General features: G+C 42.2%; 1 protein-coding gene across 1 annotated transcript in view; it reads left to right on the top strand.

The window, feature by feature from the left end:
* LOC109873382 (follistatin-related protein 4-like) overlaps positions 1–27862 on the top strand; it is a 259021-nt gene that overhangs the window by 26579 nt on the left and 204580 nt on the right. Inside the window, exon 3 of the mRNA XM_031808574.1 lies at positions 7341–7374. Within this exon, the coding sequence (XP_031664434.1) occupies positions 7341–7374 (34 nt within the window). The remainder of the gene's footprint in view (positions 1–7340; positions 7375–27862) is intronic.

The following is a 27862-nucleotide window of genomic DNA, read 5'->3' on the forward strand; positions in this document are numbered from 1 at the left end:
GCTGACTTTGATTCCAGAGGCAGTTTGGAACTTGGTAGTGAGTGTTGCAACCGAAGACAGGTTTAAGCACTATGCTGAAGAAGTGCTCAACGGTCCCATTCTGTGAGTTTGTGTGGTCTACCACTTTGCGGCTGAGCCATTGTTGCTCCTAGACGTTTCCACTTCACAATAACAGCACGTGCAGTTGACTGGGGCAGCTCTAGCAGGGCAACAATTTGACAAACTGACTTGTTGGAAAGGTGGCATCCTGTGATGGTGCCACATTGAAAGTCACTGAGCTCTTCAGGACGGACCATTCTACTGACAATATTTGTCTATGGAGATTGCATGGCTGTGTCCTCGATGTTATACACCTGTCAGCCACGGGTGTGTCTGAAATAGCTGAATCCATTCATTTGAACGGTGGTCCCCATACTTTTGACCATGTAGTGTATTTTACATGATAAGACCACACAGAGAGCCAGAGATAATTACAGACAATCTGAATCAACCAAAAGTTGAAAGTTAACAACATTCTGGTTGTTTACTGGTAAACATGGAACGGTTCCAGTAATATGCCCTCCCTTTGTAACCCTATGCAAGTTTAAAACAGAGATAGCTGTACATTTTCCTCAGGACCATCTTTAGGTAATTGCTGGGTAAATAATGAGCTGATAAATGCCAGGCAGAGCCATTGTCCTGGTGATAAGGCCATCAGCCACCATGATAGGCCATCAGGCCACCTGGCTCTTGCAGGGTCAGCCATAAGGCATCAGTCTCCTTCTCTCTCAGTTTCCCATTCCAACCTCTGCTATCATGGAACCTCACATAACAACCTCACAGCTCGCAAAGCCATATCTCAGAATCCAATTCACTCTGCATTTCAACCTTTTTTTACCTTCTGGATTATAAACATGATTCAGTCCATAGAGAGAGGGATAGGAATAAACTAGAAGAATGAGGAGAGTATGGAAAATAGGAAATATGATGGAGACGGTATTGAGGATACAGGGGAAAGATAAGGATGGAGAGCGTGGGAAATTGGGCAACTGTGAGGTTTGAGATTAGCATGACGAGAGTTTGGGACTATAAGGTTCTATCTGAAAAAAGATTATTCTGAGATAATTGGCTTTACAATTCTGAAGCCCCATTCCGTTTGAATGGTGTCAGCTATTTTTTATCTTGTATTCTTTTGAACTTAATAACATGAATTTGGGAATTCAGAATACTATATAGGTAGATGACATTGATAAGAACAATGATATGTCAATAACTACATTTGGAAAAAAAATTGGATAGAACCTAATAGTCCCAAGCTCTCGAGATGCACTTGTTTTTTTTTAACCCACTCAAGTTTGTAGTCAAGTCCTCAAGATCTGTGACCTAGAGGGAATTCACACAGACGTCTCTATTGTGACACTTACAGTGGTATCTGCAAGTAAATCTGAATGAAATGGAGTCCATTTGGGGCAATGATTGGTGAAGACAAGGTTGTTTTACCACTATGGTACTTACAGATGATGATATGCACTTTGAGCGACTTTATGTTGCTTTTCTCAGCTTCTGAAGAGGCCAATATATCTCTGTTCAGGCTTGTGTTCTTTTCTCAGCTAGCTTTGTACTAAAATAGCTAATAGCAGAAACAAATTGACTCAACAGATTACATCTGCTATAAATACATTTGATTTGATTACATACAGCACCTGTGCACTCTTTTGAAACATGTGATTTGTGAAAGCAACAACACTTCAAAACAGTGTAATCAGTCATATCTATCAAGTGAGAATAAAGTGAAGCTTAGTTGTTTTATTTTTTATTTTACTAGGCAAGTCAGTTAAGAACAAATTCTTATTTTCAATGACAGCCTAGGAACAGTGGGTTAACTGCCTGTTCAGGGGCAGAAAAACAGATTTTGTACCTTGTCAGCTCAGTGGATTTGAACTTGCAACCTTTCGGTTACCAGTCCAAAGCTCTAACCACTAGGCTACCCTGGATAATATAGACTGGACAACTGTATAGCTTAATTCATTTGTAATGAACCCAAACAATTATGGTTCTTCATTTGATCAATAAGTCAAATAAATTCAACAAAAACATGTACAGTATGTTGTCTCTTCAAAGACTCCCTGCAAAACAGTAGATCATTCTGGCTATATATATTACTTTTTTTATAACAAAAACTTAGGGCTCTATTCAATCCGCATCGCAGAAGTTCAGTTTTACAGAGTGATTGATATTTAAAGGCAATGTTCCCGCTTTAGAGAAGACTGCATTCACGGTGAATGCTGCATATGTCAGCTCAATCAGCAATTACCTTTACATTTCTATTGTGGGATTTGTAACGTGTTGGATCAATTAGCTAGAGTCTATTAAACTTAACATAAAGGTGTGGTGTAGTGTGATGTTCAATTAATCCACATTAATTACACAAGTTCACTAGTAGAACTAACTACACTGCAGAACCTGTCAGATAAAATCATGCAAATAGGCATTTTCCCCAGTTAATGCAATCATTGTTTATGGGTCATCCATTACAACACAATTACTATTTACACCCAGAGCCATTACATGAAGTAGGTCTCCATCTCATTCTCACGCTGGGGCTGTTTCATGGGGGAATGTTGTCATATCACGAGTAGAGCGGCCTGGGTACGTGGCTCCGTATTAGCAGTGAGCCTGCATCCTCTCTCTCAGCCTGACCCGTCTTGCCCTCCACTAGGAAAGCGATTATCCCTTTTATTAGGGAAACTCTGGGCATGTAAAAATCTCTTGAAAACTCATTGGGACTCTGTTGTCTCCCTCCATCTTTGGAAGTACAGCAATGTAATTACAATGAATAGAAACACTTAAGAGGATAAATCACGGCAGTAAATATCAGGGAAAGCATGCAGCATGACTCCCGACACTCCTACTAACCACACAAACCACACTACTAACCACACACACCACACTACTAACCACACAAACCACACTACTAACCACACACACCACACTACTAACCACACAAACCACACTACTAACCACACACACCACACTACTAACCACACACACCACACTACTAACCACACAAACCACACTACTAACCACACAAACCACACTACTAACCACACAAACCACACTACTAACCACACACACCACACTACTAACCACACAAACCACACTACTAACCACACACACCACACTACTAACCACACAAACCACACTACTAACCACACACACCACACTACTAACCACACAAACCACACTACTAACCACACACACCACACTACTAACCACACAAACCACACTACTAACCACACACACCACACTACTAACCACACACACCACACTACTAACCACACAAACCACACTACTAACCACACACACCACACTACTAACCACACAAACCACACTACTAACCACACACACCACACTACTAACCACACACACCACACTACTAACCACACAAACCACACTACTAACCACACACACCACACTACTAACCACACACACCACACTACTAACCACACAAACCACACTACTAACCACACACACCACACTACTAACCACACACACCACACTACTAACCACACAAACCACACTACTAACCACACACACCACACTACTAACCACACACCACACTACTAACCACACAAATGGAATGCAGGGGGAAATTAGAATTCACGGAAAAGTCCTTTTTGTCAGTTGAGATTTGCCAGAATTTTCAGCTGCAGGAAAGTTTTTGCTTGCCTTTAGGATTTGTCAACGTCATGTATTGCATTGTATTCAGCTCTCATCTTCAGACTGGATGTGTTTTTTGCTTATTTTCTGAAAGAGGTGATTGGTGTTTACTGATAGGCACACATACACTTACAGTGCATTCAGAAAGTATTCAGACCCGTTGACTAGTTCCAAAGTTTGTTACGTTGCAGCCTTATACTAAAATGGATTAAATAAAACATTTTCCTCATCAATCAACACACAATATCCTGTAATGATAAAGCAAAAACATGTTTTTCGAAATATTTTGCAAATATATATATAAAAAAAATAAAAAAAAACATAAATACCTTATTTACATAAGTGTTCAGCCCTTTGCTATGAGACTGGGCCCAGGTGCATCCTGTTTCCATTGATCATACTTGAGATGTTTCTACAACTTGATTGGAGTCCACCTGTGGTAAATCCAATTGATTGGAAATGATTTGGATAGGCACACAACTGTCTATATAAGGTCACACAGTTGACGGTGCATGTCAGAGCAAAAACTAAGCCATGAGTTAAGTAAGGGTCAAATAAAATTTTAAAAATGAGATTGTCCGTCGAGCTCCGAGAAAGGATTGTGTCAAGGAACAGACCTGGGGAAGGGTTACAAAAAATGTCGGCAGCATTGAAGGTCCCCAAGAACACAGTGGCCTCCATCATTCTTAAATGGAATAAGTTTGGAACCACCAAAACTCTTCCTAGAGCTGGCCGTCCGGCCAAACTGAGCAATTGAGGCAGAAGGGCCTCGGTCAGGGAGCTGACCAAGAACCCGATGGTCACTCTGACAGAGCTCCAGAGTTCCTCTGTGGAGATGGAAGAAACTTCCAGAAGGACAACCATCTCTGCTGCACCTCACCAATCAGGTCTTTATAGTAGAGTGGCCAAATGGAAGCCACTCCTCAGTATAAGGCACATGACTGCTCCTTGAAGTTTGCCAAAGCACCTAAAGGAGTGAGACCATGAGAAACAAGATTCTTTGGTCTGATGAAACCTAGATTGAGCTCTTTGACCTGAATGCCAAGTATCGCGTATGGAGGAAACCTGGCACCATCTCTACAGTGAAGCATGGTGGTGGCAGCATCATGCAGTGCGAATGTTTACCAGCAGCAGGGACTGGGAGACTAGTCAGGATTGAGGGATCTGTGATGAAAACCTGCTCCAGAGTGCACACGACCTCAGACTGGAGTGAAGGTTCACCTTCCAACAGGACATTGCCCTAAACACACAGCCAAGACAACACAGGAGTGGCCTCGGGATAAGTCTCTGAATGTCCTTGAGTGGCCGAGCCAGATTCCGGACTTGAACCAGATCGAAAATAGTTGTGCTGCGACGTTCCCCATCCAACCTCACAGAGCTTGAGAGGATCTGCAGAGAGGAATGGGAGAAACTCCCCAAAAACAGGTGTGCCAAGCTTGTAACGTCATACCCAAGAAGACGCAAGGCTGTATTTGCTGCCAAAGGTGCTTCAACAAAGTACTGAGTAAAACTAATTTGCTAAACATTTGCAAAAATTCTAAAAACCTGTTTTTGCTTTGTCATTATGGGGTATTGTGTGTAGATTGATGAGAAAAAAGGATGTATTCCATTTTAGAATAAGGCTGTAACATAAAGGGGTCTGAATACTTTCCAAAGGCACTGTTAGTGTGTTGTGTGCCCGTCAGTTGACATCAATGATTTTACCCATTTCCGAACTGATTTCACATTAACATACCAGACACATTCTTAGCTTTGTGTGCTAGCTTTGTTTGAATTTAACCTAATATACCCATGGCAATTGACAGCTTTTCTCTATTTCATCTCCATACATTGTGGGTATCCAAATAAGTTTCATATTGTCTAGTCTGCTCTTCCTTATCAGAGTCTAATGGCTGCCAGCATGGCTCTGTGTATACAGTCGTCTGTGTGCTGAGTCTAGCTAGCCGAGCTGGCACAGGTTGGCTTAAATGAAAGCTTAAATGAAAGCGAGCATATGGAGGTTTGAATGAGAGTGGCTGCACAGCACCCTTATAGGAGAGGAACAGAGGCATACGAGAGGCATATTTTCTACCAGCATCCATTACAACACAGCTTGGGCTGAGTTACCTTGCTGTTACAGTTGTGCCTCTCCCAAAAATATGTGTGCATGGATGCTGTATGATGTTCAATTGAATCTAGTCAGGGAGTTTAAATGGGAGCCAAACGGCAGAAAAACACACAGATATTAGCTAGCTGATTGAGTCTAGGCCTAGAGCAGTGTTCTGTCTCTCTTTGTCTGCTCTGTGTTTTCTCAGTGGTTCACAACGCACTGACGGTCTCTAATCAACTGAATAAACAGGACCCTCTTGAAATGATAGAAAGGAAGGCATCTGATCAGTGCAAACGCTTTGCTCTGCCATGATGAGGATGCACGTCTGCAATTAAAACAGGCAGATGGCATGAAAGAGGAGGGTTTGACTTGGCCCAAATCTCTGTAATCACACGGAAGCACATTCTGTTGAAAGGCAGCGGTGTTTCTTCAGAAAGTCTCCAAAGTCCAAGGGCTCTCTGCGGTTGCCAAGAAGGCTATCAGACACATACGCTTTATCAGTCAAGCTCATTACAAGCCAGATTTAGTGTGAGGGACGCTAGTTGTCACATCGCTTCAATGAACAGCTGTCATGTAGAGATGTAAGAGGAGGCATTGTTTTGGTTTCATGCTCTGTGTGAGGACTCACAGAAAATGAATGCTGTATTGCCTACATACTATTCCAAATGTATTGTGTATTGGCAACAGAGACCAGCTATTTCCACACAGGTGGTAAAAGCAGTGAGACATTATTCATGAAATGCTAACCAGATATCCGTCTTTCTAGATACTAAGGTTAAGCTAGTTTGGTGGTACTGGCTTTATGATGGTACAGTACAAATGGTATAGTAGGTAGCAAGTATTCATTTAGGCTTCCTCACTGTGACCCTTAAGAATGATTCCCATCTATTTCAATTCCCCTACTCTTATTGTGTTTGGCCACTTTAATTATGTAGATATCTTAGCCTGGGAGTTGGGGATGTACAGATGTAGGATCTTAATTTGTGCCAGTTTGCTATAGCAGGAAAACAATCATACAGCAACAGGAAACGTGAATAATTTTGTGGATGATAATTAATACATTTTTTTGTAAGAGAAAATCAAGTCTTAAATTTCAAAGTGGAAATCACAAACTTCAGTAGCCTTTTTAAACCTCAAGTTTAACATTTCCTGCATTATATAAAAGTTATCCTGCAACAGGGTGATCAAATTACGATCCCACATCTGTACATAATCCGAACATCTGCTCGGAGAAGCCCAACGTGGTCTTTGCACTGCGGATAAATATGAACTTTACAGGCATGGTGCTTCTTGCTTCTTGAGCTATATACACCATCCTGACAGATATCCAGGCAAACAGAGATGACACCTGCCATCTTGTAGTCTTGACAAATTACATTTTCCGAAAAGGAGGAATGAATATACTCTGGAAACAGTGTGAAACCTTTCTCACTTCTACTGGTCTTTTCTCAAAGAGGAAAACACACATTACATGTGGCACAATATTGTGATAAGAAGAACAGACAGCTGTTGTCTGAGACTAATAGTAACACTTTGTGTTCTCTCTTTGCAGAAGAGTGGACATGCTGACGGGGTGGCCGATCCATGTAAGTAGCCTTACTGTAATCAATCAAACTGCATCACTTAAATACAGTATGTTATGCAATGACAAAAACCTTTCATGTTGGCATGGGTTATGTGAACAGCATTCAGAGTACATTCTATAGAAGCCCTCTTTGGTGAAAGTACTCAGAAAAACCTGTCTCTTTTCAAGGTTTTACACACAGTATCAAACCTGCTTATACACTGTTGGTACACTCTGTAGTAACTTCCTCATGTTCTGCTGTGTTCAAGATGGTATTTTAAAATAATATGATGTCTTCCTGTTTTGTGAGCTATCATTATTGACGTTGCCTGTTTTTGGTATGTGTGTGTGTGTATGTTTGTGAGTGTGCATGCACACGTGCATGTGTACCGGTATTCTATTCTTATGAGATTCAATGTGTTGCATCAATTGATGGCGAGGCACTACTGTACCCTACTGTAATCACATCTGTGCTGAGACGTGTTCGGTGCTACAGGCCTCTGCGTCTGCGGTGATGTTGTGGAAGTTCTATTACTGACTGGGCTCTGAAGTTGCAGAGCCAGGTCTCAGTAATGTCATGCTCTTAATATTTTCAATTTAAGGATCTCTATTCCACACTGCTTTATGTAGTGCAGCCAATCGCACTGCGCATTGGAATGTAATATTCAAACTGTGCTTTCTCGTACAGTATTTATTGCTGATTTATTGGTTGTTGCCCTCACAGCTCCTCTTTTGTGCATTCGAGCATGCAGGCTGGGTTCTTGACCTTAGAGTGTTAGAGCAAAGGGCAATTGGCCGGAGGTAAGGAGACAACACATCCTGAGTAACAACATTCTTCCTTGCCATTTAAGAACAAAGCAAGTGTGTTAGAATGTGTTGAAATTATTCACATGGTGTGGTGATCCATCCGTCTCCTGGGACTAATTATTCACTGTCTGTTTGTATGCTAAACTCCCCAAAAACAAGCAAGTGCTCTTTCTTGTCCTTATTCCTCATTCTCCTTGGAAGAGAATGACTGCAGATCTCTCTCTCTCTCTCTCTCTCTCTCTCTCTCTCTCTCTCTCTCTCTCTCTCTCTCTCTCTCTCTCTCTCTCTCTCTCTCTCTCAATTCAATTCAATTCAAGGGCTTTATCCTCTCTCTCTCTCTCTCTGTCTGTGTCTGTCTTACCCTTTGGCTAACTGCTGCCTCAGTCTCTCCTCTTCTCGTTCTCACTCTCTCTGCGTTGTTTTTATTGTCGTGTCTGTGATCCTCACTTGGAGACGACGACATTAATCAAATTGCCCTAGTTTTTCTTGAGAGATGCCAACGTTACCTGTGAAAATTGCAGCGGTGCAAACATGGCACGGCGGTCTTGAGCCAGCTCAGACAGAAGTCATAAATAAATTACATTTTTCCGGCTAGCAGCACACAACAAGCAGGTCAGTTTGTAGAAAGAACAGAGACAGAATGTTTAGGTAATATGCAGAATTGAATATTGTCAATTAAGCTTATGAATAAGTGGTGATTAATTTAGCCTTGAGTGCCTAATTTATTAATTAAACAATGGGAAGTCAAACCAAGTTAAGCGGCCCTGTGGTTCATTTAGACAGTAATTGGGTGGGAATTAGGTAGGGCAATGCAGACCGAGTGACTCTAACAAACTGTGAAAGCCTGGAGAGGTAGGGGCAGGAGAGGAGAGGAGAGTAAGGAAGGACAAGAGAATAGGCGAAGAGGCTATCCTCACAGATACCAAGGTGGGAGAGCTTCATCATTAAACCACAGATCCAGATAACCCATCACCATCTAAATTCCACAGATCTTATTTCTTCAAAGCCTTTACACATAAAAATTATTTGAAAGGAATGCGAAGAGTGTTATTGCTCCAAAATGTCTTGTTTCGTCTCTTAATTTGCAGGTCCCGTTTTTCTATCCAGTGTAGGAGTTCTCAGTGAGCATTGGAAATACATCAGGGGCCGGGCGCGCCATTGCATGCAAATAACATGCGTTTTCTCTGTGGCCTTCAATTAAACTCTGAGATTTAAGAGCGCTCCAGACATACGGACACTCAGGCTCTACCTCAAAGAGTCATCTCTAATAATTAAAACTGTCGCTAAGGATCATTTCACTACTGACAGTTTTAAGTCACTAACAGATAGCCATGCGATAAATCTCGAAGAAATATGATTTCATTATGTCAAAGAACACTAAAGATTACTTAGCGTGGAGTTCATAAAATACAGTGCAGAAATCCCTCAGCCATCAGAAACTTAATCAAAATTGTAAAATATAATAGCCTTTTGTAAAATGCCTCCACCTTATAGACTTATAATTATAAGTCCTCCAAATGGCTGCAGAAGTACTCCTGCTACACCGAGTTGTGATTTGCCCCATAAATGTCCTGATTTCTGAGTCCCTCCTCAGTCCATTCTGATCAAGCCCAGGAATTACGACCAAACCCCAGCATCCCTATAATCAAATCAAGGAGTAGGTACAGTACCCCTTCCGTACTTTGATTTGAATTGTGCCAAAAGCGTAAGCTCTGTACTTAGCGTGCCCTGAGATCCAGTTGAAGGGCTTAAGGAGGGCATATCATACTCTCTGGGGATTTGGAGAGCCTTGCAGTGTCACACTGAATAACACTTTACTCTGACTGGGGAGAACTGGGAAGAACGTTGCAGTGTTACTTTAAGCTGGTGATATTAACACCAAACATGCTAAGATTGCAAAGAGGAAAGGGGGAAAACAACACAAAGAGAGAGATGTTTTTTTAACCCATAAGAGTCTAAGCTCTGTCCAAGCCGGGGGGGGGGGGCTGGTAAAACCCTGGATCATTGTTATTCTAACTTCCGCGATGCATATAAGGCCCTCAACCGCCCTCCTTTCGGAAAAACTGACCACGACTCCATTTTGTTGCTTCCAGCCTACAGACAGAAACTAAAACAAGAAGCTCCCGCGCTCAGGTCTGTTCAACACTGGTCCGACCAATCTGATTCCACGCTTCAAGACTGCTTCGATCATGTAGATTGGGATATGTTCCGCATTGCGTCCAACAATAACATTGACGAATACGCTGATTCGGTGAGCGAGTTCATTCGAAAGTGCATCGGCGATGTCATACCCACAGCAACGATTAAAACATTCCCAAACCAGAAACCGTGGATTGATGGCAGCATTCGCGCGAAACTGAAAGCGCGAACCACTGCTTTTAACCAGGGCAAGGTGACCGGAAACATGAACAAATACAAACAGTGTAGCTATTCCCTCCGCAAGGCAATCAAACAATCTAAGCGTCAGTATAGAGACAAAGTAGAGTTGCAATTCAACGGCTCAGACACAAGAGCTATGTGGCAGGGTCTACAGTCAATCACGGATTACAAAAAGAAAACCAGCCCCGTTGCGGACCAGGATGAAACCTGCGGACTCTCCTTCACTGCAGCCGACCTGAGTAAAACATTTAAATGTGTTAACCCTCACAAGGCTGCAGGCCCAGACAGCATCCCCAGCCACGTCCTCAGAGCATGCGCAGACCAGCTGGCTGGTGTGTTTACAGACATATTCAATCAATCCTTATCCCAGTCTGCTGTTCCCACGTGCTTCAAGAGGGCCACCATTGTTCCTGTTCCCAAGGAAGCTAAGGTAACTGAGCTAAACGACTACCGCCCCGTAGCACTCACTTCCATCATCATGAAGTGCTTTGAGAGACTAGTCAAGACTAGTCAAGGACCATATCACCTCCACCCTACCTGACACACTGCCCTAACCCATCTGGACAAGAGGAATACCTATGTGAGAATGCTGTTCATCGACAACAGCTCAGCATTTAACACCATAGTACCCTCCAAACTCGTCATCAATCTCGAGACCCTGAGTCTCGACCCCGCCCTGTGCAACTGGGTACTGGATTTCCTGACGGGCTGCCCCCAGGTGGTGAGGGTAGGTAACAACATCTCCACCCCGCTGATCCTCAACACTGGGGCCCCACAAGGGTGCCTTCTGAACCCTCTCCTGTACTCCCTGTTCACCCACGACTGCATGGCCATGCACACCTCCAACTCAATCATCAGGTTTGCGGACGACACTACAGTGGTAGGCTTGATTACCAAAAACGACAAGACGGCCTACAGGGAGGAGTTGAGGGCCCTCGGAGTGTGGTGTCAGGAAAATAACCTCACACTCAATGTCAACAAAAACAAAGGAGATGATTGTGGACTTCAGGAAACAGCAGAGGAAGCACCCCCCTATCCACATCGACGGGACAGTAGTGGAGAGGGTAGTAAGTTTTAAATTCCTCTGTGTACACATCACAGACAAACTGAATTGGTCCACCCACACAGATAGAGTTGTGAAGAAGCCACAGCAGCCTCAGGAGGCTTAAGAAATTTGGCTTGTCACCAAAAGCACTACAAACTTCTACAGATGCACAATCGAGAGCATCCTGTCGGGCTGTATCACAGCCTGGTACGGCAACTGCTCCGCCCACAACCGTAAGGCTCTCTAGAGGGTAGTGAGGTCTGCACAATGCATCACCGGGGGCAAACTACCTGCCCTCCAGGACACCTACACCCCCCGATGTCACAGGAAGGCCATAAAGATCATCATGGACAACAACCACCGAGCCACTGCCTGTTCACCCCGCTATTATCCGAGGTCAGTACAGGTGCGTCAAAGCAGAGACCGAGAGACTGAAAAAATGGCTTCTATATCACAAGGCGATCAGACTGTTAAACAAGCCACCACTAACATTGAGTGGCTGCTGCCAACATACTGACTCAACTCCATCTCACTTTAATAATGGAAATGGATGGAAATTGATGTAAAAAATGTATCACTAGCCACTTTAAACAATGCCACTTAATATAATGTTTACATACCCTACATTACTCATCTCATATATATATGTATATACTGTACTCTATATCATCTACTGCATCTTGCCATCTTTATGTAATACATGTATCACTAGCCACTTTAAACTATGCCACTTTTATGTTTAGATACCCTACATTACTCATCTGATATGTATGTACTGTACTCTACTGCATCTTGCCTATGCCGTTCTGTACCATCACTCATTCATATATCTTTATGTACATATTCTTTATCCCTTTACACTTGTGTGTATAAGGTAGTAGTTGTGGAATTGTTAGGTTAGATTACTCGTTGGTTATTACTGCATTGTCGGAACTAGAAGCACATTTCTCTACACTTGCATTAACATCTGCTAACCATGTGAATGTGACAAATAAAATTTGATTTGAAAGAAAGAAAGAAAGGTCGGTGGACCAAGATTCAAAGGTCAGATTAGGAAGGAAGAGGAGGTGTTTGCGTGATTGTGCTTAGGACATTGTACATTGGACTCGTCATTACATCTGGTTAGCAAGCATGTGAATGGTTTGTGTCTGGAGTGCATGGTCGATGAAACGGTGGAGCATGTGTTGTTATATTGTTGTAACTATGTTGAAGAATGGGTAAGATTGAAGTGTAGGGTTATTGAGGTTGGGATGGGATTGGGGGATTTGTCAGGGATTTTGGAGGTGGGGAAAGGTCTATTAGAAGTTAGTAGGGCGCTTTTTTATTTCAGGGAGGAGGATTTAGAAATGTGTAAACTGTGATTGACAACACACTCCAGCACAGTAGGTGGCGGCATGCACCTTTAACGTTGATTTGCGGACCACCATTACATCATGGAAGAACTTTCTATTATGCTAATGAAATTTCCACAGGGGTACGGCATCGACTCTAGGCGGCTTTAAGGGGGGTAAAAAACTACTCTGCAATTTGACTTTTTTCTTTAAGCAGCTTGTGTTGACAGTGAATTTAAATTCTATTCTACTTAATTAACAAGGCTTAAAGGAGCTAACACTGACATTATTTACATACCTCAAAAGAAGATAAGGTGACAATATGTCATTCAACACGTTTATAGGTTTGCTAGATATTTCATTATACCTTTTGAAATCATAAAAATAGCAGCATCATCATGCAATCTCCATGTTGATTGGTTAATTCTCTCTATATTGTTAATGTGATTATAGAAATATATAGGTCATTTTATTAATATGGTCAATATAAAGATAATAGCCTGTGTGAATTGAGACATCTGTGAGGTTGTCATAGACGACACTGGTACGCTTTAAATGCCAGGATGTCATACTTATTTCAACCTTTCATTTCCTAGAATTCGCTGCACGCTATTGCGAAAGAGAAACGTCTTTCCACTTTGTGTTTGATCAGCTAATAATTATAGTAGATAAGAGGATGGGCTGGAGCAAAATGAACCAATGGTGAGAAACAACACAATTAGATGACGCGTTCTCAATATGGGTGAGCCTAGTAAATTGATTTGCTGCTTACTGCATGCATTTATACTAAACAGTACATAATAAATTGTACGTAGTATGATTAGTACACCGTATGTAATTTTAGTAAGTAGTAGGCAAGACAGATTTCAGACACAGCCAGGTTATGATTAGATATGCATTGACTAACACTGCCTCGTCTCCTGGGTGACATGAACACAGGGTTTTCAGTCTGAATGGTGGCATTACCCCGCAGAGACACTTTTTTTTTAACCTTTATCTTGAACTGTATTGCCTGGCTTTATGAGGTGGGAAAATAAACGATTGCCTTGAATTCCTATGATGTGCTCCTATTCTCCCTGCTTCTCTGCCTGACGGAGTTCTGACAATAAGTTATTGAGATGGGATCTCATTCGGGCAGCAAGGTCCTCAGAAGCACTTTGTCACTCTGCAAAGGACAAAGTATATTTCCATACCTCAGGGGAAGTGGAAATATTAATAAGATGCTTTCAAGTTGGGTTATATGACTCAGTAAACACATTCTCTGCACAATGCCTGCATATTCTTTTGGTATCAGAGACACAATGCTATTGAAACAGTAAAAAGGAGTTTTTCTTTGCTGAATGTGTTCATTCACGTTTTGACTGAGACTGATGCTGCTTTTGATCTTATTTACAAGTTGTGTTTCCTAGGGAATATATCTCAAAATGTCCTTCTGAGAAAGTTGTTGCATAGTTTAGCTAGAGCGATTGCTGCATCTATTTAAGTCAAACTCTAAACTCCATATGTAACAAATATGGAAATGCCAGACCTTCAAGTACAGATGGAATCTTTGCCACCAGCTGTAGATTGCAGCTCTAGACTGAGCAGGCAGGTGTATGAAAGTGTGTGCAGGATTTTCTTTTCTTTAAATGTATTACACTTTGCAAAGACAAAGAGAGTGACTTTGCCTGGCACTCACACTCCACACGGAGTAGGCCATTTAGGGGACAGACAGACCAGCCTCAGGCTGATCGCTTAAGGCTTAGTGAGTGAGCATCACAAACTCAAAACCACTGAATCGTGCTCATGCGAGGTGAAAATGAGTTAATAATATGGTATTTGTATTTCTTACATCATTTTTCTAAATATGGCAAGCAATTACCAGTGTCCTAATTGTGGCAGTCTGGGAGGACACGGGCCTCTGCCAGAATTCACTCTTTGAAGGTGTGCTGTTAAAATTCAATACACAATTTGTGCTTCTCTGAAGCTCTTTAGCTATATCCTATCCATTTGTGTTCAAGACAAGCCGTAGCATAAAAGCACCCTGGTGCATTTGACAGACGGTCATTTGACAGACGGTCTGACAAACTATGCCTATATGCCTAGATTCGTCCTAAAATAACAACATAACATACAATAACACCATTGTTGTGTTGAACCCTTGCTATGGTACATAATTTGTCTAGTCAAGAGCTTGGGACTATAAGGTTCTATCTGCAACAAGATGATTCTGAGATAATTGTCTTTAACGCTCAGAACCCCCATTAGTTTGAATAGTGTCAGCAATGTTTTATTGTATTCCTTTGAACTCAACAGGAATTTGGTTATTTAGAGTACTATATAGGTAGAGAACATTGAACAGAATAAGCCTATGACAATAAAAACATTTTTACAAAAATGTAGATAGAACCTTATAGTCCCAAGCTCTATAGTGTCCATACATTTACTGTTTGCAGAGCCTTTGGCCGATAAGACTCCTGGTATGGAAGACAGATGTAGGATCTGAATTTGATCACCCTGTTGCAGGTGTACTTTCCTGCAACGCAGCAAATGTAAAACTTGTAACGTGTATTTCAGGTTTTAAAAGTCTTCTGAAGTTTGTTATTTCCACTTGGAAATGTCAAAAAATGATAAACTCCGACAAAAATGTCCATTAATTATAACCCACATAATAATTCACATTTCCTGTTGTTGCAGGATTACTTTCCTGCTGTATAAAACTGGCTAAAATTAAGATCCTACACCTGTAATAACAAGCTATAGAACCTATACTAGTAGGTGGGTGGCTCCTCTTGAGAATATATGCGAGTGTCTTTGGAATTAAAACACTGAATTATTTATAACTCGACAAAGAAGCTGGCTTAGGTAGGTAGCAGGGAGAGACAACACCCGCAGCACTAGCAGCAACAATAACTAATGAAGAAGGTTGTTTTGCTGGTTATGTCCCAAATAGCATCCCATTCCCTATATAATGCACTACTATTGACCAAGGACCATATGGCTCTGATCAAAAGTAGTGCCCTATATAGGGAATAGGGTGTCATTTGGGACACGCACCCTGTTTGTTTTGAAAGCCTGTGTGGGCTAACAGAGAGCATACAGTACAGAGATGATTAATTATGTGTTCTAGAAGTGAACTATTGAAGCATGCTGAGTGAATGTAAGGACGTTCTCAGGTTCTCCCTTCATCAGCAGATGGTTTACCGTCTACTTACAGTACAACACAGCAGCATTCAACAGAGTAGTACTGCTCTTCTTGTGGCCCATCAGTGCTTGTAACTCTGCAGTGTTTACTATAATAAGAATGATACTAACTATAGTTAGGCAGGGTCTCATGTTATATAGTCTCATTATTACACAAGTCCACAGGGTTGAGGAGTAAAGGATTACATGTAATGAAAAGACTAACTGTAATCTGTTATGTTCCCAGCAAAAACATTGTAATCAGATTACATATACTTTTGAAAAACTAGATGATTCCTTCTAGGATTACTTTTAAATTAAGAAAGGATGTTTGCGAGAAATAAAATGGACAACTTTATGTTTTCTCAATGACATTCAAATCAGCAGCGAAAAAAAGTATGTATTTAACAATTGTTCCGCCTGAGCAAGTCTGACCTGGGAAAGGCTATAGCGGACACGCCTGGTGCCCAAATTGATGACGTATGTCACGCAGCTGAGAGCTGAGTAGAGACAAATGGATTAGATTCAGTCAGTCATCCTGATGAACCCTTCCCAGATAGCTAGATTATGCTGACTAGCTGGCAACAAAACAGCAGCATGGCGCTAGTTAACATTTGTAAATGAAAGTTATTTATTTCGATGGACGAGGGACCATAGTCACAAAATCAAGTTAAACTTTTCATTAGTCATATGTACGAGATACAAATGTTATACATCGTCTAATGAAATGCTGACTTGCAGGTTCCTTCTCAAAAATGCAACAACAATAAGAAACAATAAAAGATGAGAATACGAACATAAAGTAAATGACAGTAGAATAGAATAAACATGTTAACATTTATTATAATACAGGAAGACACAATTTATAGTCCAATATTTACACGTGTTTTGGGGATGGGGGAAAGTGTATAACTTGAAGTATAATAAGAATCTGGTAGGAACAGTTGTGATGTGTGTGTAGCATGAATCTATATCTGTGCATATGTGTGTGGGGGTGTGTGCATGAGTGAGTGCATGCGTGCTAAGGTGAGAGCAGGTTGTCAGTCCAGTTCAAGTACTGTATTCAGCAGTCGTGAATACCGTGATACCGTCTGCCCGATGGTAAGAGAGAGTACAGCTTGTGGCTGGTGTGTGTGGGGTCCTTGATGGTGGGACTTGCGGTCGTGGGATGGAGAAATTCCAGTCCCAGGCCGTGATGCAACTGGCCAGGACGCTCTCGATGGTGCAGCGGTAGTGGCTTGTAGCTAGAAACTGTCTCTGAGCCTGTTAGTATCAGACCTCACGCTGCAATACCGTCTGCCCGATGGTAAGAGAGAGTACAGCTTGTGGCTGGTGTGTGTGGGGTCCTTGATGGTGGGACTTGCGGTCGTGGGATGGAGAAATTCCAGTACCAGGCCGTGATGCAACTGGCCAGGACGCTCTCGATGGTGCAGCGGTAGTATTTGGAGAGGATGCTACTTGGCTTCCTCAGGCACCGTTTCGAGTAGATGTCCTGGATGGGTGGTAGCACGGTCATCTTCACCAACCACTGGAGGGCCTTGCGATCGTGGACGGAGCAATTCCCGTACCAGGCCGTGATGCAACTGGTCAGGACGTTTGTATTTGTATTTATTATGGATCCCTATTAGCTGCCACCAAAGCAGCAACTACTCTTCCTAGGGTCAAGCAAAATTAAGGCAGTTTATACAATTTAAAAAACATTACAATACATTCACAGATTTCACAACACACTGTCCCTCAGGCCACAACTCCACCACTACCACATATCTACAACACACTGTGTGCCCTCAGGCCCCTACTCCACCACTACCACATATCTACAACACACTGTGTGCCCTCAGGCCCCTCCTCCACCACTACCACATATCTACAACACACTGTGTGCCCTCAGGCCCCTACTCCACCACTACCACATATCTACAACACACTGTGTGCCCTCAGGCCCCTCCTCCACCACTACCACATATCTACAACACACTGTGTGCCCTCAGGCCCCTACTCCACCACTACCACATATCTACAACACACTGTCCCTCAGGCCCCTACTCCACCACTACCACATATCTACAGTACTAAATCCATGTGTATGTATAGTGTGCATGTTATCGTGTGTGTGTGTGTGTATGCATGTGTCTGTGCCAATCTTTGTGTTGCATCACAGTCCCCGCTGTTCCATAAGGTGTTTTTTATCTGTTTTTTAAAATCAAATTGTACTGCTTGTGTCAGTCACTTGATGTGGAATACAGTTCCATGTAGTCATGGCTCTATGTAATACTGTGTGCCTCCCATAGTCTGTTCTGGACTTGGGGACTGTGAAGAGACCTCGTGGCATATGCATGGGTGTCCGAACTGTGTGCCAGTAGTTTAGACAGCTTGGTGCATTCAACACGCCAATACCTCTCATAAAGAAAAGCAGTGATGCTATCAATCTCTCCTCCACTTTGAGCCAGGAGAGATTGACATGCACATTATTAATATTAGCTCTCTGTGTACATCCAAGGGCCAGCTGTCCTGCCCTGTTCTGAGACAATTTGAATTTTACTGAATCCTTTTTTGTGGCACCTGACCACACGACTGAACAGTAGTCAAGGTGTGACAAAACTAGGCCCGTAGGACCTGCCTTGTTGGTAGTGTTGTTAATGTTGTTAAGGCAGAGCATCGCTTTATTATAGACAGACTTCTCCGCATCTTAGCTACTACTGCATCAATATGTTTTGACCATGACAGTTTACAATCTAGGGTTACTCCGAGCAGTTTATTTGTCTCGATGCTGCCGACATTTCTTCAACACATGCAGCCTACAAAGTTGCAAGTATAGGCTAGCGAATTAGATTTTAATTGTGAAATATAATAGTGCCTATTCGTGTACTTAGTAGGATAACGCATTGTTGCTTAATTCCTTCCTCTCTTTCAATGGTTTAATTAAATATGTTTCGTTGTCCTCATCTTCATCTTTCTAATGACATCCTTGAATAATTTAGAATTAGATGCAGATGGCTTTCACTTTTTTCAAAATACCTGTGTTCTATTGGCTACTGTATTTAACATTCAGCAAAAAAGAGATTCAATCTCTCGTCGAATAGTCTATTGGTATAAGAAAGGCAACAAAAAAATGTCCAGCTAGCTACTCTAGTCTAGCTTTTCCTGCATGTGACTCCAAGAGCTAAGTAGCATTTTTTTAAAGGAGAGACACCAACGGAGCACACGTGCTTGAGGCTATAAGAGACAGAGGCTATAGGTTAGAAGCTTATTATGCATAACTCATCATTAACTATCAAAATATACGGCTAAAACTGCATTGAATGTATTACCTGAAAGAGGTCGGCTAGGACATTTATATATAGGACTATATATTAACCTAGAACAGGATTATTTATTTTGGATGCAATTTGAATGGAGTTGATGGAGAGAAAAAGACTGCGAGAGAGTGCTCGTGCGTGCACTGTTTTTAAAGCAACGCTATTCGAGTGATAGGCTGTTTTAAAACTCTGAAGTTATAATAATTTTTTACAAAAATCTTTACAATTAAAAAATAAGGTGACCCCTGAAAGCCAGATGGAGATGGGTAAATTAGACATCCATTCGGGCTTTATATTACTGTATCACAGAGTATGCTGCAGCAAAAGAAGCCCTACCTGTCACAAGAAAAAAAGGTTACCATGATGAGATGATAGGTCTACTGTATATCCATTGTGAACTGTGCTCCATACTGAGATGGGCTGTCTGTCCCCACCCTGAGCCTGATGATTCATCATGCAGAGGCTGTAGAGAAGCCAGATTTAGACATCACATATAATTTAACAGTTCCATTTCACGCCGTATCCTTCATATACATCATTTATTATAATTTACTGGTTTTTCAGTTATTTATCCCTGGAAAAGGGAGTGGTTTTGGGGGGTAAATACCAGTAAATCTCAGTAACCGGTTTCAGATCTGGGACCCTAGGACTGAGGACACACCCCTGGGGGGCACCAGTGTTAAGAGAGTGTGGAGGAGGTGTTGATGCCAATCCTGAACAGAGTTCTCACATAGAGGTTCCTCTTGTACAGATGTGAATATAGGTTTTTGGTCATTGTTGAAGGATTTGTCACCCCAGTCAGAATGCTATTGGAACCTTTTTTATTAATTGAACCCGTGAAATAGGGTTCGTTGTCATTACTTCCACTACAATACAACAACATTTTCTTTGATCGGAAACAACAGTTCTATATTCATTTTGGTTTTATCCACCACCACAATAAGGAATTGTTTCAAGGCTGCAAGTTAATTTGCAGTATGACCACTAGTACACATGGTACATTTTGCAGTGTTAAACCAACACAGAGTTCATTTTAACAATACCTCAGATAACATATGGTTCCACTCTACAGAGTGTAAAAAGTACTCTGGTTATAATGTTACATTTTGGCATATTTCCCATGCTGACTTTTCTTTGTAGTTACCACCCATGACTGTATTTTCTAATGTCAGAGACATGGTTGTTGAATTCTTTCCTTTTAAAGGCCTGTGTCTTTCACCAAATTAGTACCTAAGCAAATGCTGCGAGATGGTGAAGCTTGATTCATCACTCCAGATAACTTGTTTCCGCTGCTCCAGAGTCTAATGGTGGTGAGCTTTACACCCCTCCAGCCGACGCTTGGCATTGCGCATAGTGATCTTAGACTTGTGTGCGACTGCTCGGCCATGGAAACCCATTTCATGAAGCTCCCGACGAACAGTTATTGTGCTGATGTAGCGTCCAGAGGCAGTTTGGAACTTGTAGGTGAATTTTGTAACCGAGGACAGACTATTTTTACGCCCTTCAGCACTCTGGGGTCCCGTTCTCTAAGCTTGTGGCCTGCTCCTAGACGTTTTCACTTCACAATAACGGCACTTACAGTTGACCAGGGCAACTCTAGCAGGGCAGCAATTTGACAAAGTGACTTGTAGGAAAGTCACTGAGCTCTTCAGTAAGGCCATTCTACTGTCAATGTTTGTCTATGGATATTTCATGGCTGTGTGCTCGATTTTATACACCTGTCAGGAATGGGTATGGCTGAAATAGCCGAATCCACTCATTTGAAGGGGTGTCCACATACACTGTAAATAGAAAAGTATGTATAGTATTCAGCTATGCATACAAAAAAGAGAATGTTCCCTTAACCCTCTCTATGCTGGGATAGGGAAAGAAAAAGAAACATCTTAAAGATAATGAGACCTCCCCCAACTGCTTCCATCCAAGGGTTGTACCACCCCATCCCTCCCTCCCTTTCTCCTTACCAGGGTTGTACCACCAACCTCACCCCAGAGCTGTCCCCCTCACTCTCCCTCCATCCCAAGAAGGTGCACCTTCCCTATCTCCCTCCTGGAAGTAACTACTACAACTACTATTGCCCATCTAGTGACTTCTTGGCAAACCTGAACCAGGTGTTATAAACATTTTTTTAAAACATTATTACAGTTGAAGTCGGAGGTTTACATACACTTAGGTTGGAGTCATTACAACTCGTTTTTCAACCACTCCACACATTTCTTGTGCATGACAAGTAATTTTTCCAATAATTGTTTACAGACAGATTATTTCACTGTATCACAATTCCAGTGGGTCAGAAGTTGACTGTGACTTTAAAAAGCTTGAAGAAAATCCAGAAATTGATGTCATGGCTATAGAAGATTGTGAAAGGCTAATTGACACCATTTAAGTCAATTGGAGGTGTACCTGTGGATGTATTTCAAGGCCTACCTTCAAACTCAGTGCCTCTTTGCTTGACATCATGGGAAAATCCAAAGAAATCAGCCAAGACCTCAGAAAAAAAATTGTAGACCTCCACAGATGAATGTACTTTGTTGCGAAAAGTGAAAATCAATCCCAGAACAGCAGCAAAGGACCTTGTGAAGATGCTGGAGGAAACAGTTACAAAAGTATCTATATCCACAGTAAAACGAGTCCTATATCGACATAACCTGGAAAGGACACTCAGCAAGGAAGAAGCCACTGCTCCAAAACCGCCATAAAAAAGCCAGACTATCAGTCCTCTGGTCTGATGAAACAAAAATAGAACTGTTTGGCCATACTGACCATCATTATGTTTGGAGGAAAAAGGAGGATGCTTGCAAGCAGAAGAACACCATCCCAACCATGAAGCACGGGGGTGGCAGCATCATGTTGTGGGGGTGCTTTGCTGCAGGAGGGACTGGTGCACTTCACAAAATAGATGGCATCATGAGGAGGAAAAACTATATGTATATATATTGGAGCAACATCTCAAGACATCAGTCAAGAAGTTAAAGCTTGGTCGCAAATGGGTCTTCCAAATGGACAATGACCCCAAGCATACTTCCACAGTTGTGGCAAAATGGCTTAAGGACAACGAAGTCAAGGTATTGGAGTGGCCATCACAAAGCCCTGACATCAATCCTTAAGACAATTTGTGGGCAGAACTGAAAAAAGCGTGTGCGAGCAAGGATGCCTACAAACCTGACTCGGTTGTACCAGCTGTGTCAGGAGGAATGGGCCAAAATTCACCCAACTTATTGTGGGAAGCTTGTGGAATGCTACCTGAAACGTTTTACCCAAGTTAAACAATTTAAAGGCAAGCTACCAAATACTAATTGAGTGTATGTAAACTTCTGACCCACTGGGAATGTGATGAAAGAAATAAAAGCTGAAATAAATCACACTCTCCTATTATTCTAACATTTCACATTCTTAAAATAAATTGGTGATCCTAACTGACCTAAGGCAGGGAATTTTTTACTTGGATTAAATGTCAGGAATTGTGAAAAACTGAGTTTTAATGTATTTGGCTAATGTGTATGTAAACATACGACTTCAACTGTATATATATAAATAATAAACACACACATATATAAACTCAGCAAAAAAGGAAATGTCCTCTCACATTCAACTGCATTTATTTTCAGCAAACTTAACATGTGTAAATATTTGTATGAACACAATAAGATTCAACAACTGAGACAAACTGACCAAGTTCCACAGACATGTGACTAACAGAAATGGAATAATGTGTCCCTGAACAAAGGGGGGTGGTCAAAAGTAAGTCAATGCAGCTGGGCTCTTTGCTGGTCGGGGCAGAACACTGACATTCCTGTCTTGCAGGAAATCACACACAGAACAAGCAGTATGGATGGTGGCATTGCCATGCTGGAGGGTAATGTCAGGATGAGCCTGCAGGAAGGGTACCACATAATGGAGGAGGATGTCTTCCCTGTAACGCACAGCGTTGAGATTGCCTGCAATGACAACAAGCTTAGTCCGATGAGGCTGTGATACACTTCCCCAGACCATGACGGACCCTCCACCTCCAAATTGATACCGCTCCAGAGGACAGGCCTCGGTCCTCATTCCTTCGACGATAAACGCAAATCTGACCAACACCCCTGGTGAGACAACCGCGACTCGTCAGTGAAGAGCACATTTGCCAGTCCTGTCTGGTCCAGCAACGGTGGGGTTGTGCCCATAGGCAACGTTGTTGCTGGTCCTGCGTTACAACAGCCCTCAGACCAGCCTCTCTCAGCCTATTGTGGACAGTCTGAGCACTGATGGAGGGATTGTGCGTTCCTGGTGTAACTCGGAACCATCCTGTACCTGTCCCGCAGGTGTGATGTTCAGATGTACCGATCCTGTGCAGGTGTTGTTACACGTGGTCTGCCACTGCGAGTACGATCAGCTGTCCGTCCTGTCTCCCTGCAGCACTGTCTTTGGCGTCTCACAGTATGTACATTGAAATTTTTTGCCCTGGCCACATCTGCAGTCCTCATGCCTCCTTGCTGCATGCCTAAGGCACGTTCACGCAGATGAGCAGGCACCCTGGGCATCTTTCTTTTGGTGTTTTTCAGAGTCAGTAGAAAGGCCTCTTTAGTGTCCTAAGTTTTTATAACTGTCACCTTAATTGCTTACCGTCTGTAAGCTGTTAGTGTCTTAACGACCGTTTCACAGGTGTATGTTCATTATTTCTTTATGGTTCATTGAACAAGCATGGGAAACAGTGTTTAAACCCTTTACAATGAAGATCTGTGAAGTTATTTGGATCTTAACGAATTATCTTTTAAAGACAGGGTCCTGAAAAAGGGACGTTCTTTTTTGTGAGTTTATATACAGTAGCAGTCCAAAAATGTGGACACACCTACTCATTCAAGGGTTTTTCTTTATTTTTACTATTTTCTACATTGTAGAATAGTAGTGAAGACATCAAAACTATGAAAGAACACATGGAATCATGTAGTAACCAAAAAGTAACCATCAGTAACCATCATGTGGTAACCAATATATTTTATATCTGAGATTCTTATAAGTAGCCACCCTTTACCTTGATGACAGCTTTTCACACTCTTGGCATCCTCTCAACCAGCTTCAACTGGAATGCTTTTCCAGTCTTGAAGGAGTTCCCACATATGCTGAGTACTTGTTGGCTGCTTTTATCTTTTCCAATTTTTTGGATACTCCATGATTCCATATGTGTTACTTCCTAGTTTTTCACAATTTTTGTACATCCCTTGAATAAGTAGGTGTGTCCAAACTTTTGACTGGTACTGTATGTAATATATATATATATATATATATATATATAATGACCTGTGTCATTAAAAATCCTTAAGAGTCTTGCGTCAACACCCGTGCGCCAATCTAAGTATCATAATAAAAAATCCCCATCAAAGTCTGTCAGTTTAAACTAGAGATAGAATATATCCACTGCATCTGCCTATGTTGGCCTTCCACATCTGCAGTTGAATGTGCTGATATACAACAGTGTTTTTCTGACCATGAAACATCCCGAAATTCGGTCTTCTCACGAAAACGTCTGTAGTGCTGGAACAGTGTGGCCTACAATTTATTATGACCTCGCTATGGAAAGATGAGATTCTCACAAACAAATCAAATTGTATTTGTCACATTTCACCTTACAGTGAAATGCTTACTTACAAGCCCTTGACCAAAAATGAAGTCAAGAGAAATACAAAAAAAAAGAAATAAAAGTAACAAATAATTAAAGAGCATCAGTAAAATAACAATAGCGAGGCTATATACAGGGGATACGGATTCAAAGTCAATGTGCGGAGGCCCCGGTTAGTAGAGGTAATCGAGGTAATATGTACATGTAGGTAGAGTTTTTAAAGCATAGACAACAGAGAGTTGCAGTAGCGTAAAAGAGGGGCAAGGGGGCAATGCAAATAGTCTGGGTAGCCATTTGATTAGATGTTCAGAAATCTTATGGCTTGGGGGTAGAAGCTGTTTAGAAGCTTCTTGGACCTAAACTTGGCGCTCCGGTACCGCTTGCCGTGTGTTAGAAGAGAGAACTGTCTATGACTATGGTGGCTGGAACCTTTGACAATTTTTAGGGCCTTCCTCTGACACCGCCTGGTATAGAGGTCCTGGATGGCAGGAATCTTTGCCCCAGGGATGTACTGGGTCGTACACACTACCCTCTGTAGTGCCTTGCGATCAGAGGCCGAGCAGTGCCATACCAGGTAGTGATGCAACCCGTCAAGATGCTCTCGACAGTGCAGTTGTAGAACCTTTTGAGGATCTGAGGACACATGCCAAATCTTTTCAGTCTCCTGAGGGGGAATAGGTTTTGTCGTGACCTCTTCACAGCTGTCTTGGTGTGCTTGGACCATGTTAGTTTGTTGGGGATGTGGGCGCCAAGGAACTTGAAGCTCTCAATCTGTTCCACTGCAGCCCTGTCGATGAGAATGGGGCCGTGCCTGGTTCTCCTTCATGGCTACAGACGTGAGTGCCAAGGGTTGGTAGTCATTTAGACAGGTTACCTTAGTGCTCTTGGGCACAGGGACTATGTGGTCTGCTTGAAACATGTTGGTATTACAGACTCAGACAGGGACAGGTAGAAACTGTCAGTGACGAAACATGCCAGTTGGTCAGTGCATGCTCGGAGTACATGTCCTGGTAATCCATCTGGCCCTGCGGCCTTGTGAATGTTGACCTCTATAAAGGTTATACTCACATCGGCTGCGGAAAGCGTTTTCACACAGTCGTCCGGAACACCGATGTTTCAGTGTTACTTGTCTCGAAGCGAGAATAGGAGTAATTTAGCTTCTCTGGTAGGCTCGTGTCACTCTTGGCTGTGCATCCCTTTGTAGTCTGTAATAGTTTGCAACCCCTACCACATCCAACAAGCATTGGAGCCGGTGTAGTACGATTTGATCTTAGTCCTGTATTGACACTTTGCCTGTTTGATGGTTCGTCGAAGGGCATAGCGGGATTTCTTATAAGCTTCGGGGTTAGAGTCCTGCTCCTTGAAAGCGGCAGCTCTAACCTTTAGCTAGGTGCGGATGTTGCCTGTAATCCATGGCTTCTGGTTGGGGTATGTACGTACAGTCCCCAACCAATGTGTTCTCCGTTTTTGACACAAATGCAAACAACCTGGTGGACAGTCTCAGTAGGTTTCACAGCTATTTTTGTTGCAGTTGGCAAAATAACTTTAAAGTGTGACGCAGATGCACCAGATTAAAATGTTTACTCACGTTGTGTCCCTTGGACCTTCATGGGATGGAGCTCACCATATTAAGTGGCAAGGGTGGCAGTTCAATATTGGTTGCTTATGATTTTATTATATTTCACATGTATTCACTGTCCACTTTCATAGGTATTTGTCTTAGAGGTTTGGAAGGTGGGTGCTCCATATGTTAAGCAGCCAAGGTAACTATAGTGTATAACTAAGTTTTGAAGCTGTATCCTTTACAATGTAATGTAAACATCTATACAATTCCCATCAACAAAATGAATAGAAATACTGTATGGGAAAATACATAAATATCTTATAGGATGCTATAGTATTCCAATACAAGGATCCAATTAGAATCCAACCTGATTGCGGACCACATATGCCCCCTCATATACCCCCTGGGGCGGCAGGGTAGCCTAGTGGTTAGAGTGTTGGACTAGTGACTGGAAGGTTGCAAGTTCAAATCCCCAAGCTGACAAGGTACAAATCTGTCATTCTGCCCCTGAACAGGCAGTAAATCCACTGTTCCTAGGCCGTCATTGAAAATAAGAATTTGTTCTTAACTGACTTGCCTAGTTAAAATAAATTTAAAAAAAGATAAGATCCTATAGGATATGTACCAAAATCAAATAGGATTTTTGACTAAGGGAGAAATAATTGAGAATTTCATAAGCATTTTTCTATGGCTGGCCATGCTTTCCACATGGCTACCCCTATCAACAGCCCTGCAACCCCCACAGCAACTCGCCCAAGCCTCCCCATTTCTCCTTCACCCAAATCCAGATAGCTGATGTTCTGAAAGAGCTGCAAAATCTGGACACCTACAAATCAGCCGAGCTAGACAATCTGGAACCTCTCTTTCTAAAATGATCTGCTGAAAATGTTGCAACCCCTATTACTAGCCTGTTCAACCTCTCTTTCGTATCGTCTGAGATTCCCAAAGATTGGAACGCTGCCGCGGTCATCCCCCTCTTCAAAGGGGAGACACTCAAGACCCAAACTGCTACCAAAATCTATCCTACCCTGCCTTTGTAAGCTCCTTGAAGCCAAGTTAACAAACAGATTACGGGCCATTTCGAAGCCCACCGTACCTTCTCCACTATGCAATCTGGTTTCAGAGCTGGTCATGGGTGCACCTCAGCCACGCTCTAGGTCCTAAATGACATCATAACCGCCATCGATAAGAGACATTACTGTGCAACCGTATTCATCGACCTGGCCAAGGCTTTCGAATTTGTCAATCACCACATTCTTATCGGCAGATTCAACAGCCTTGGTTTCTCTTTTTTTTAATATATATATATATATATATATATATATAA

Source organism: Oncorhynchus kisutch, linkage group LG28, assembly GCF_002021735.2.
Source record: "Oncorhynchus kisutch isolate 150728-3 linkage group LG28, Okis_V2, whole genome shotgun sequence".
Classification (NCBI taxonomy): Eukaryota; Metazoa; Chordata; class Actinopteri; order Salmoniformes; family Salmonidae; genus Oncorhynchus; species Oncorhynchus kisutch.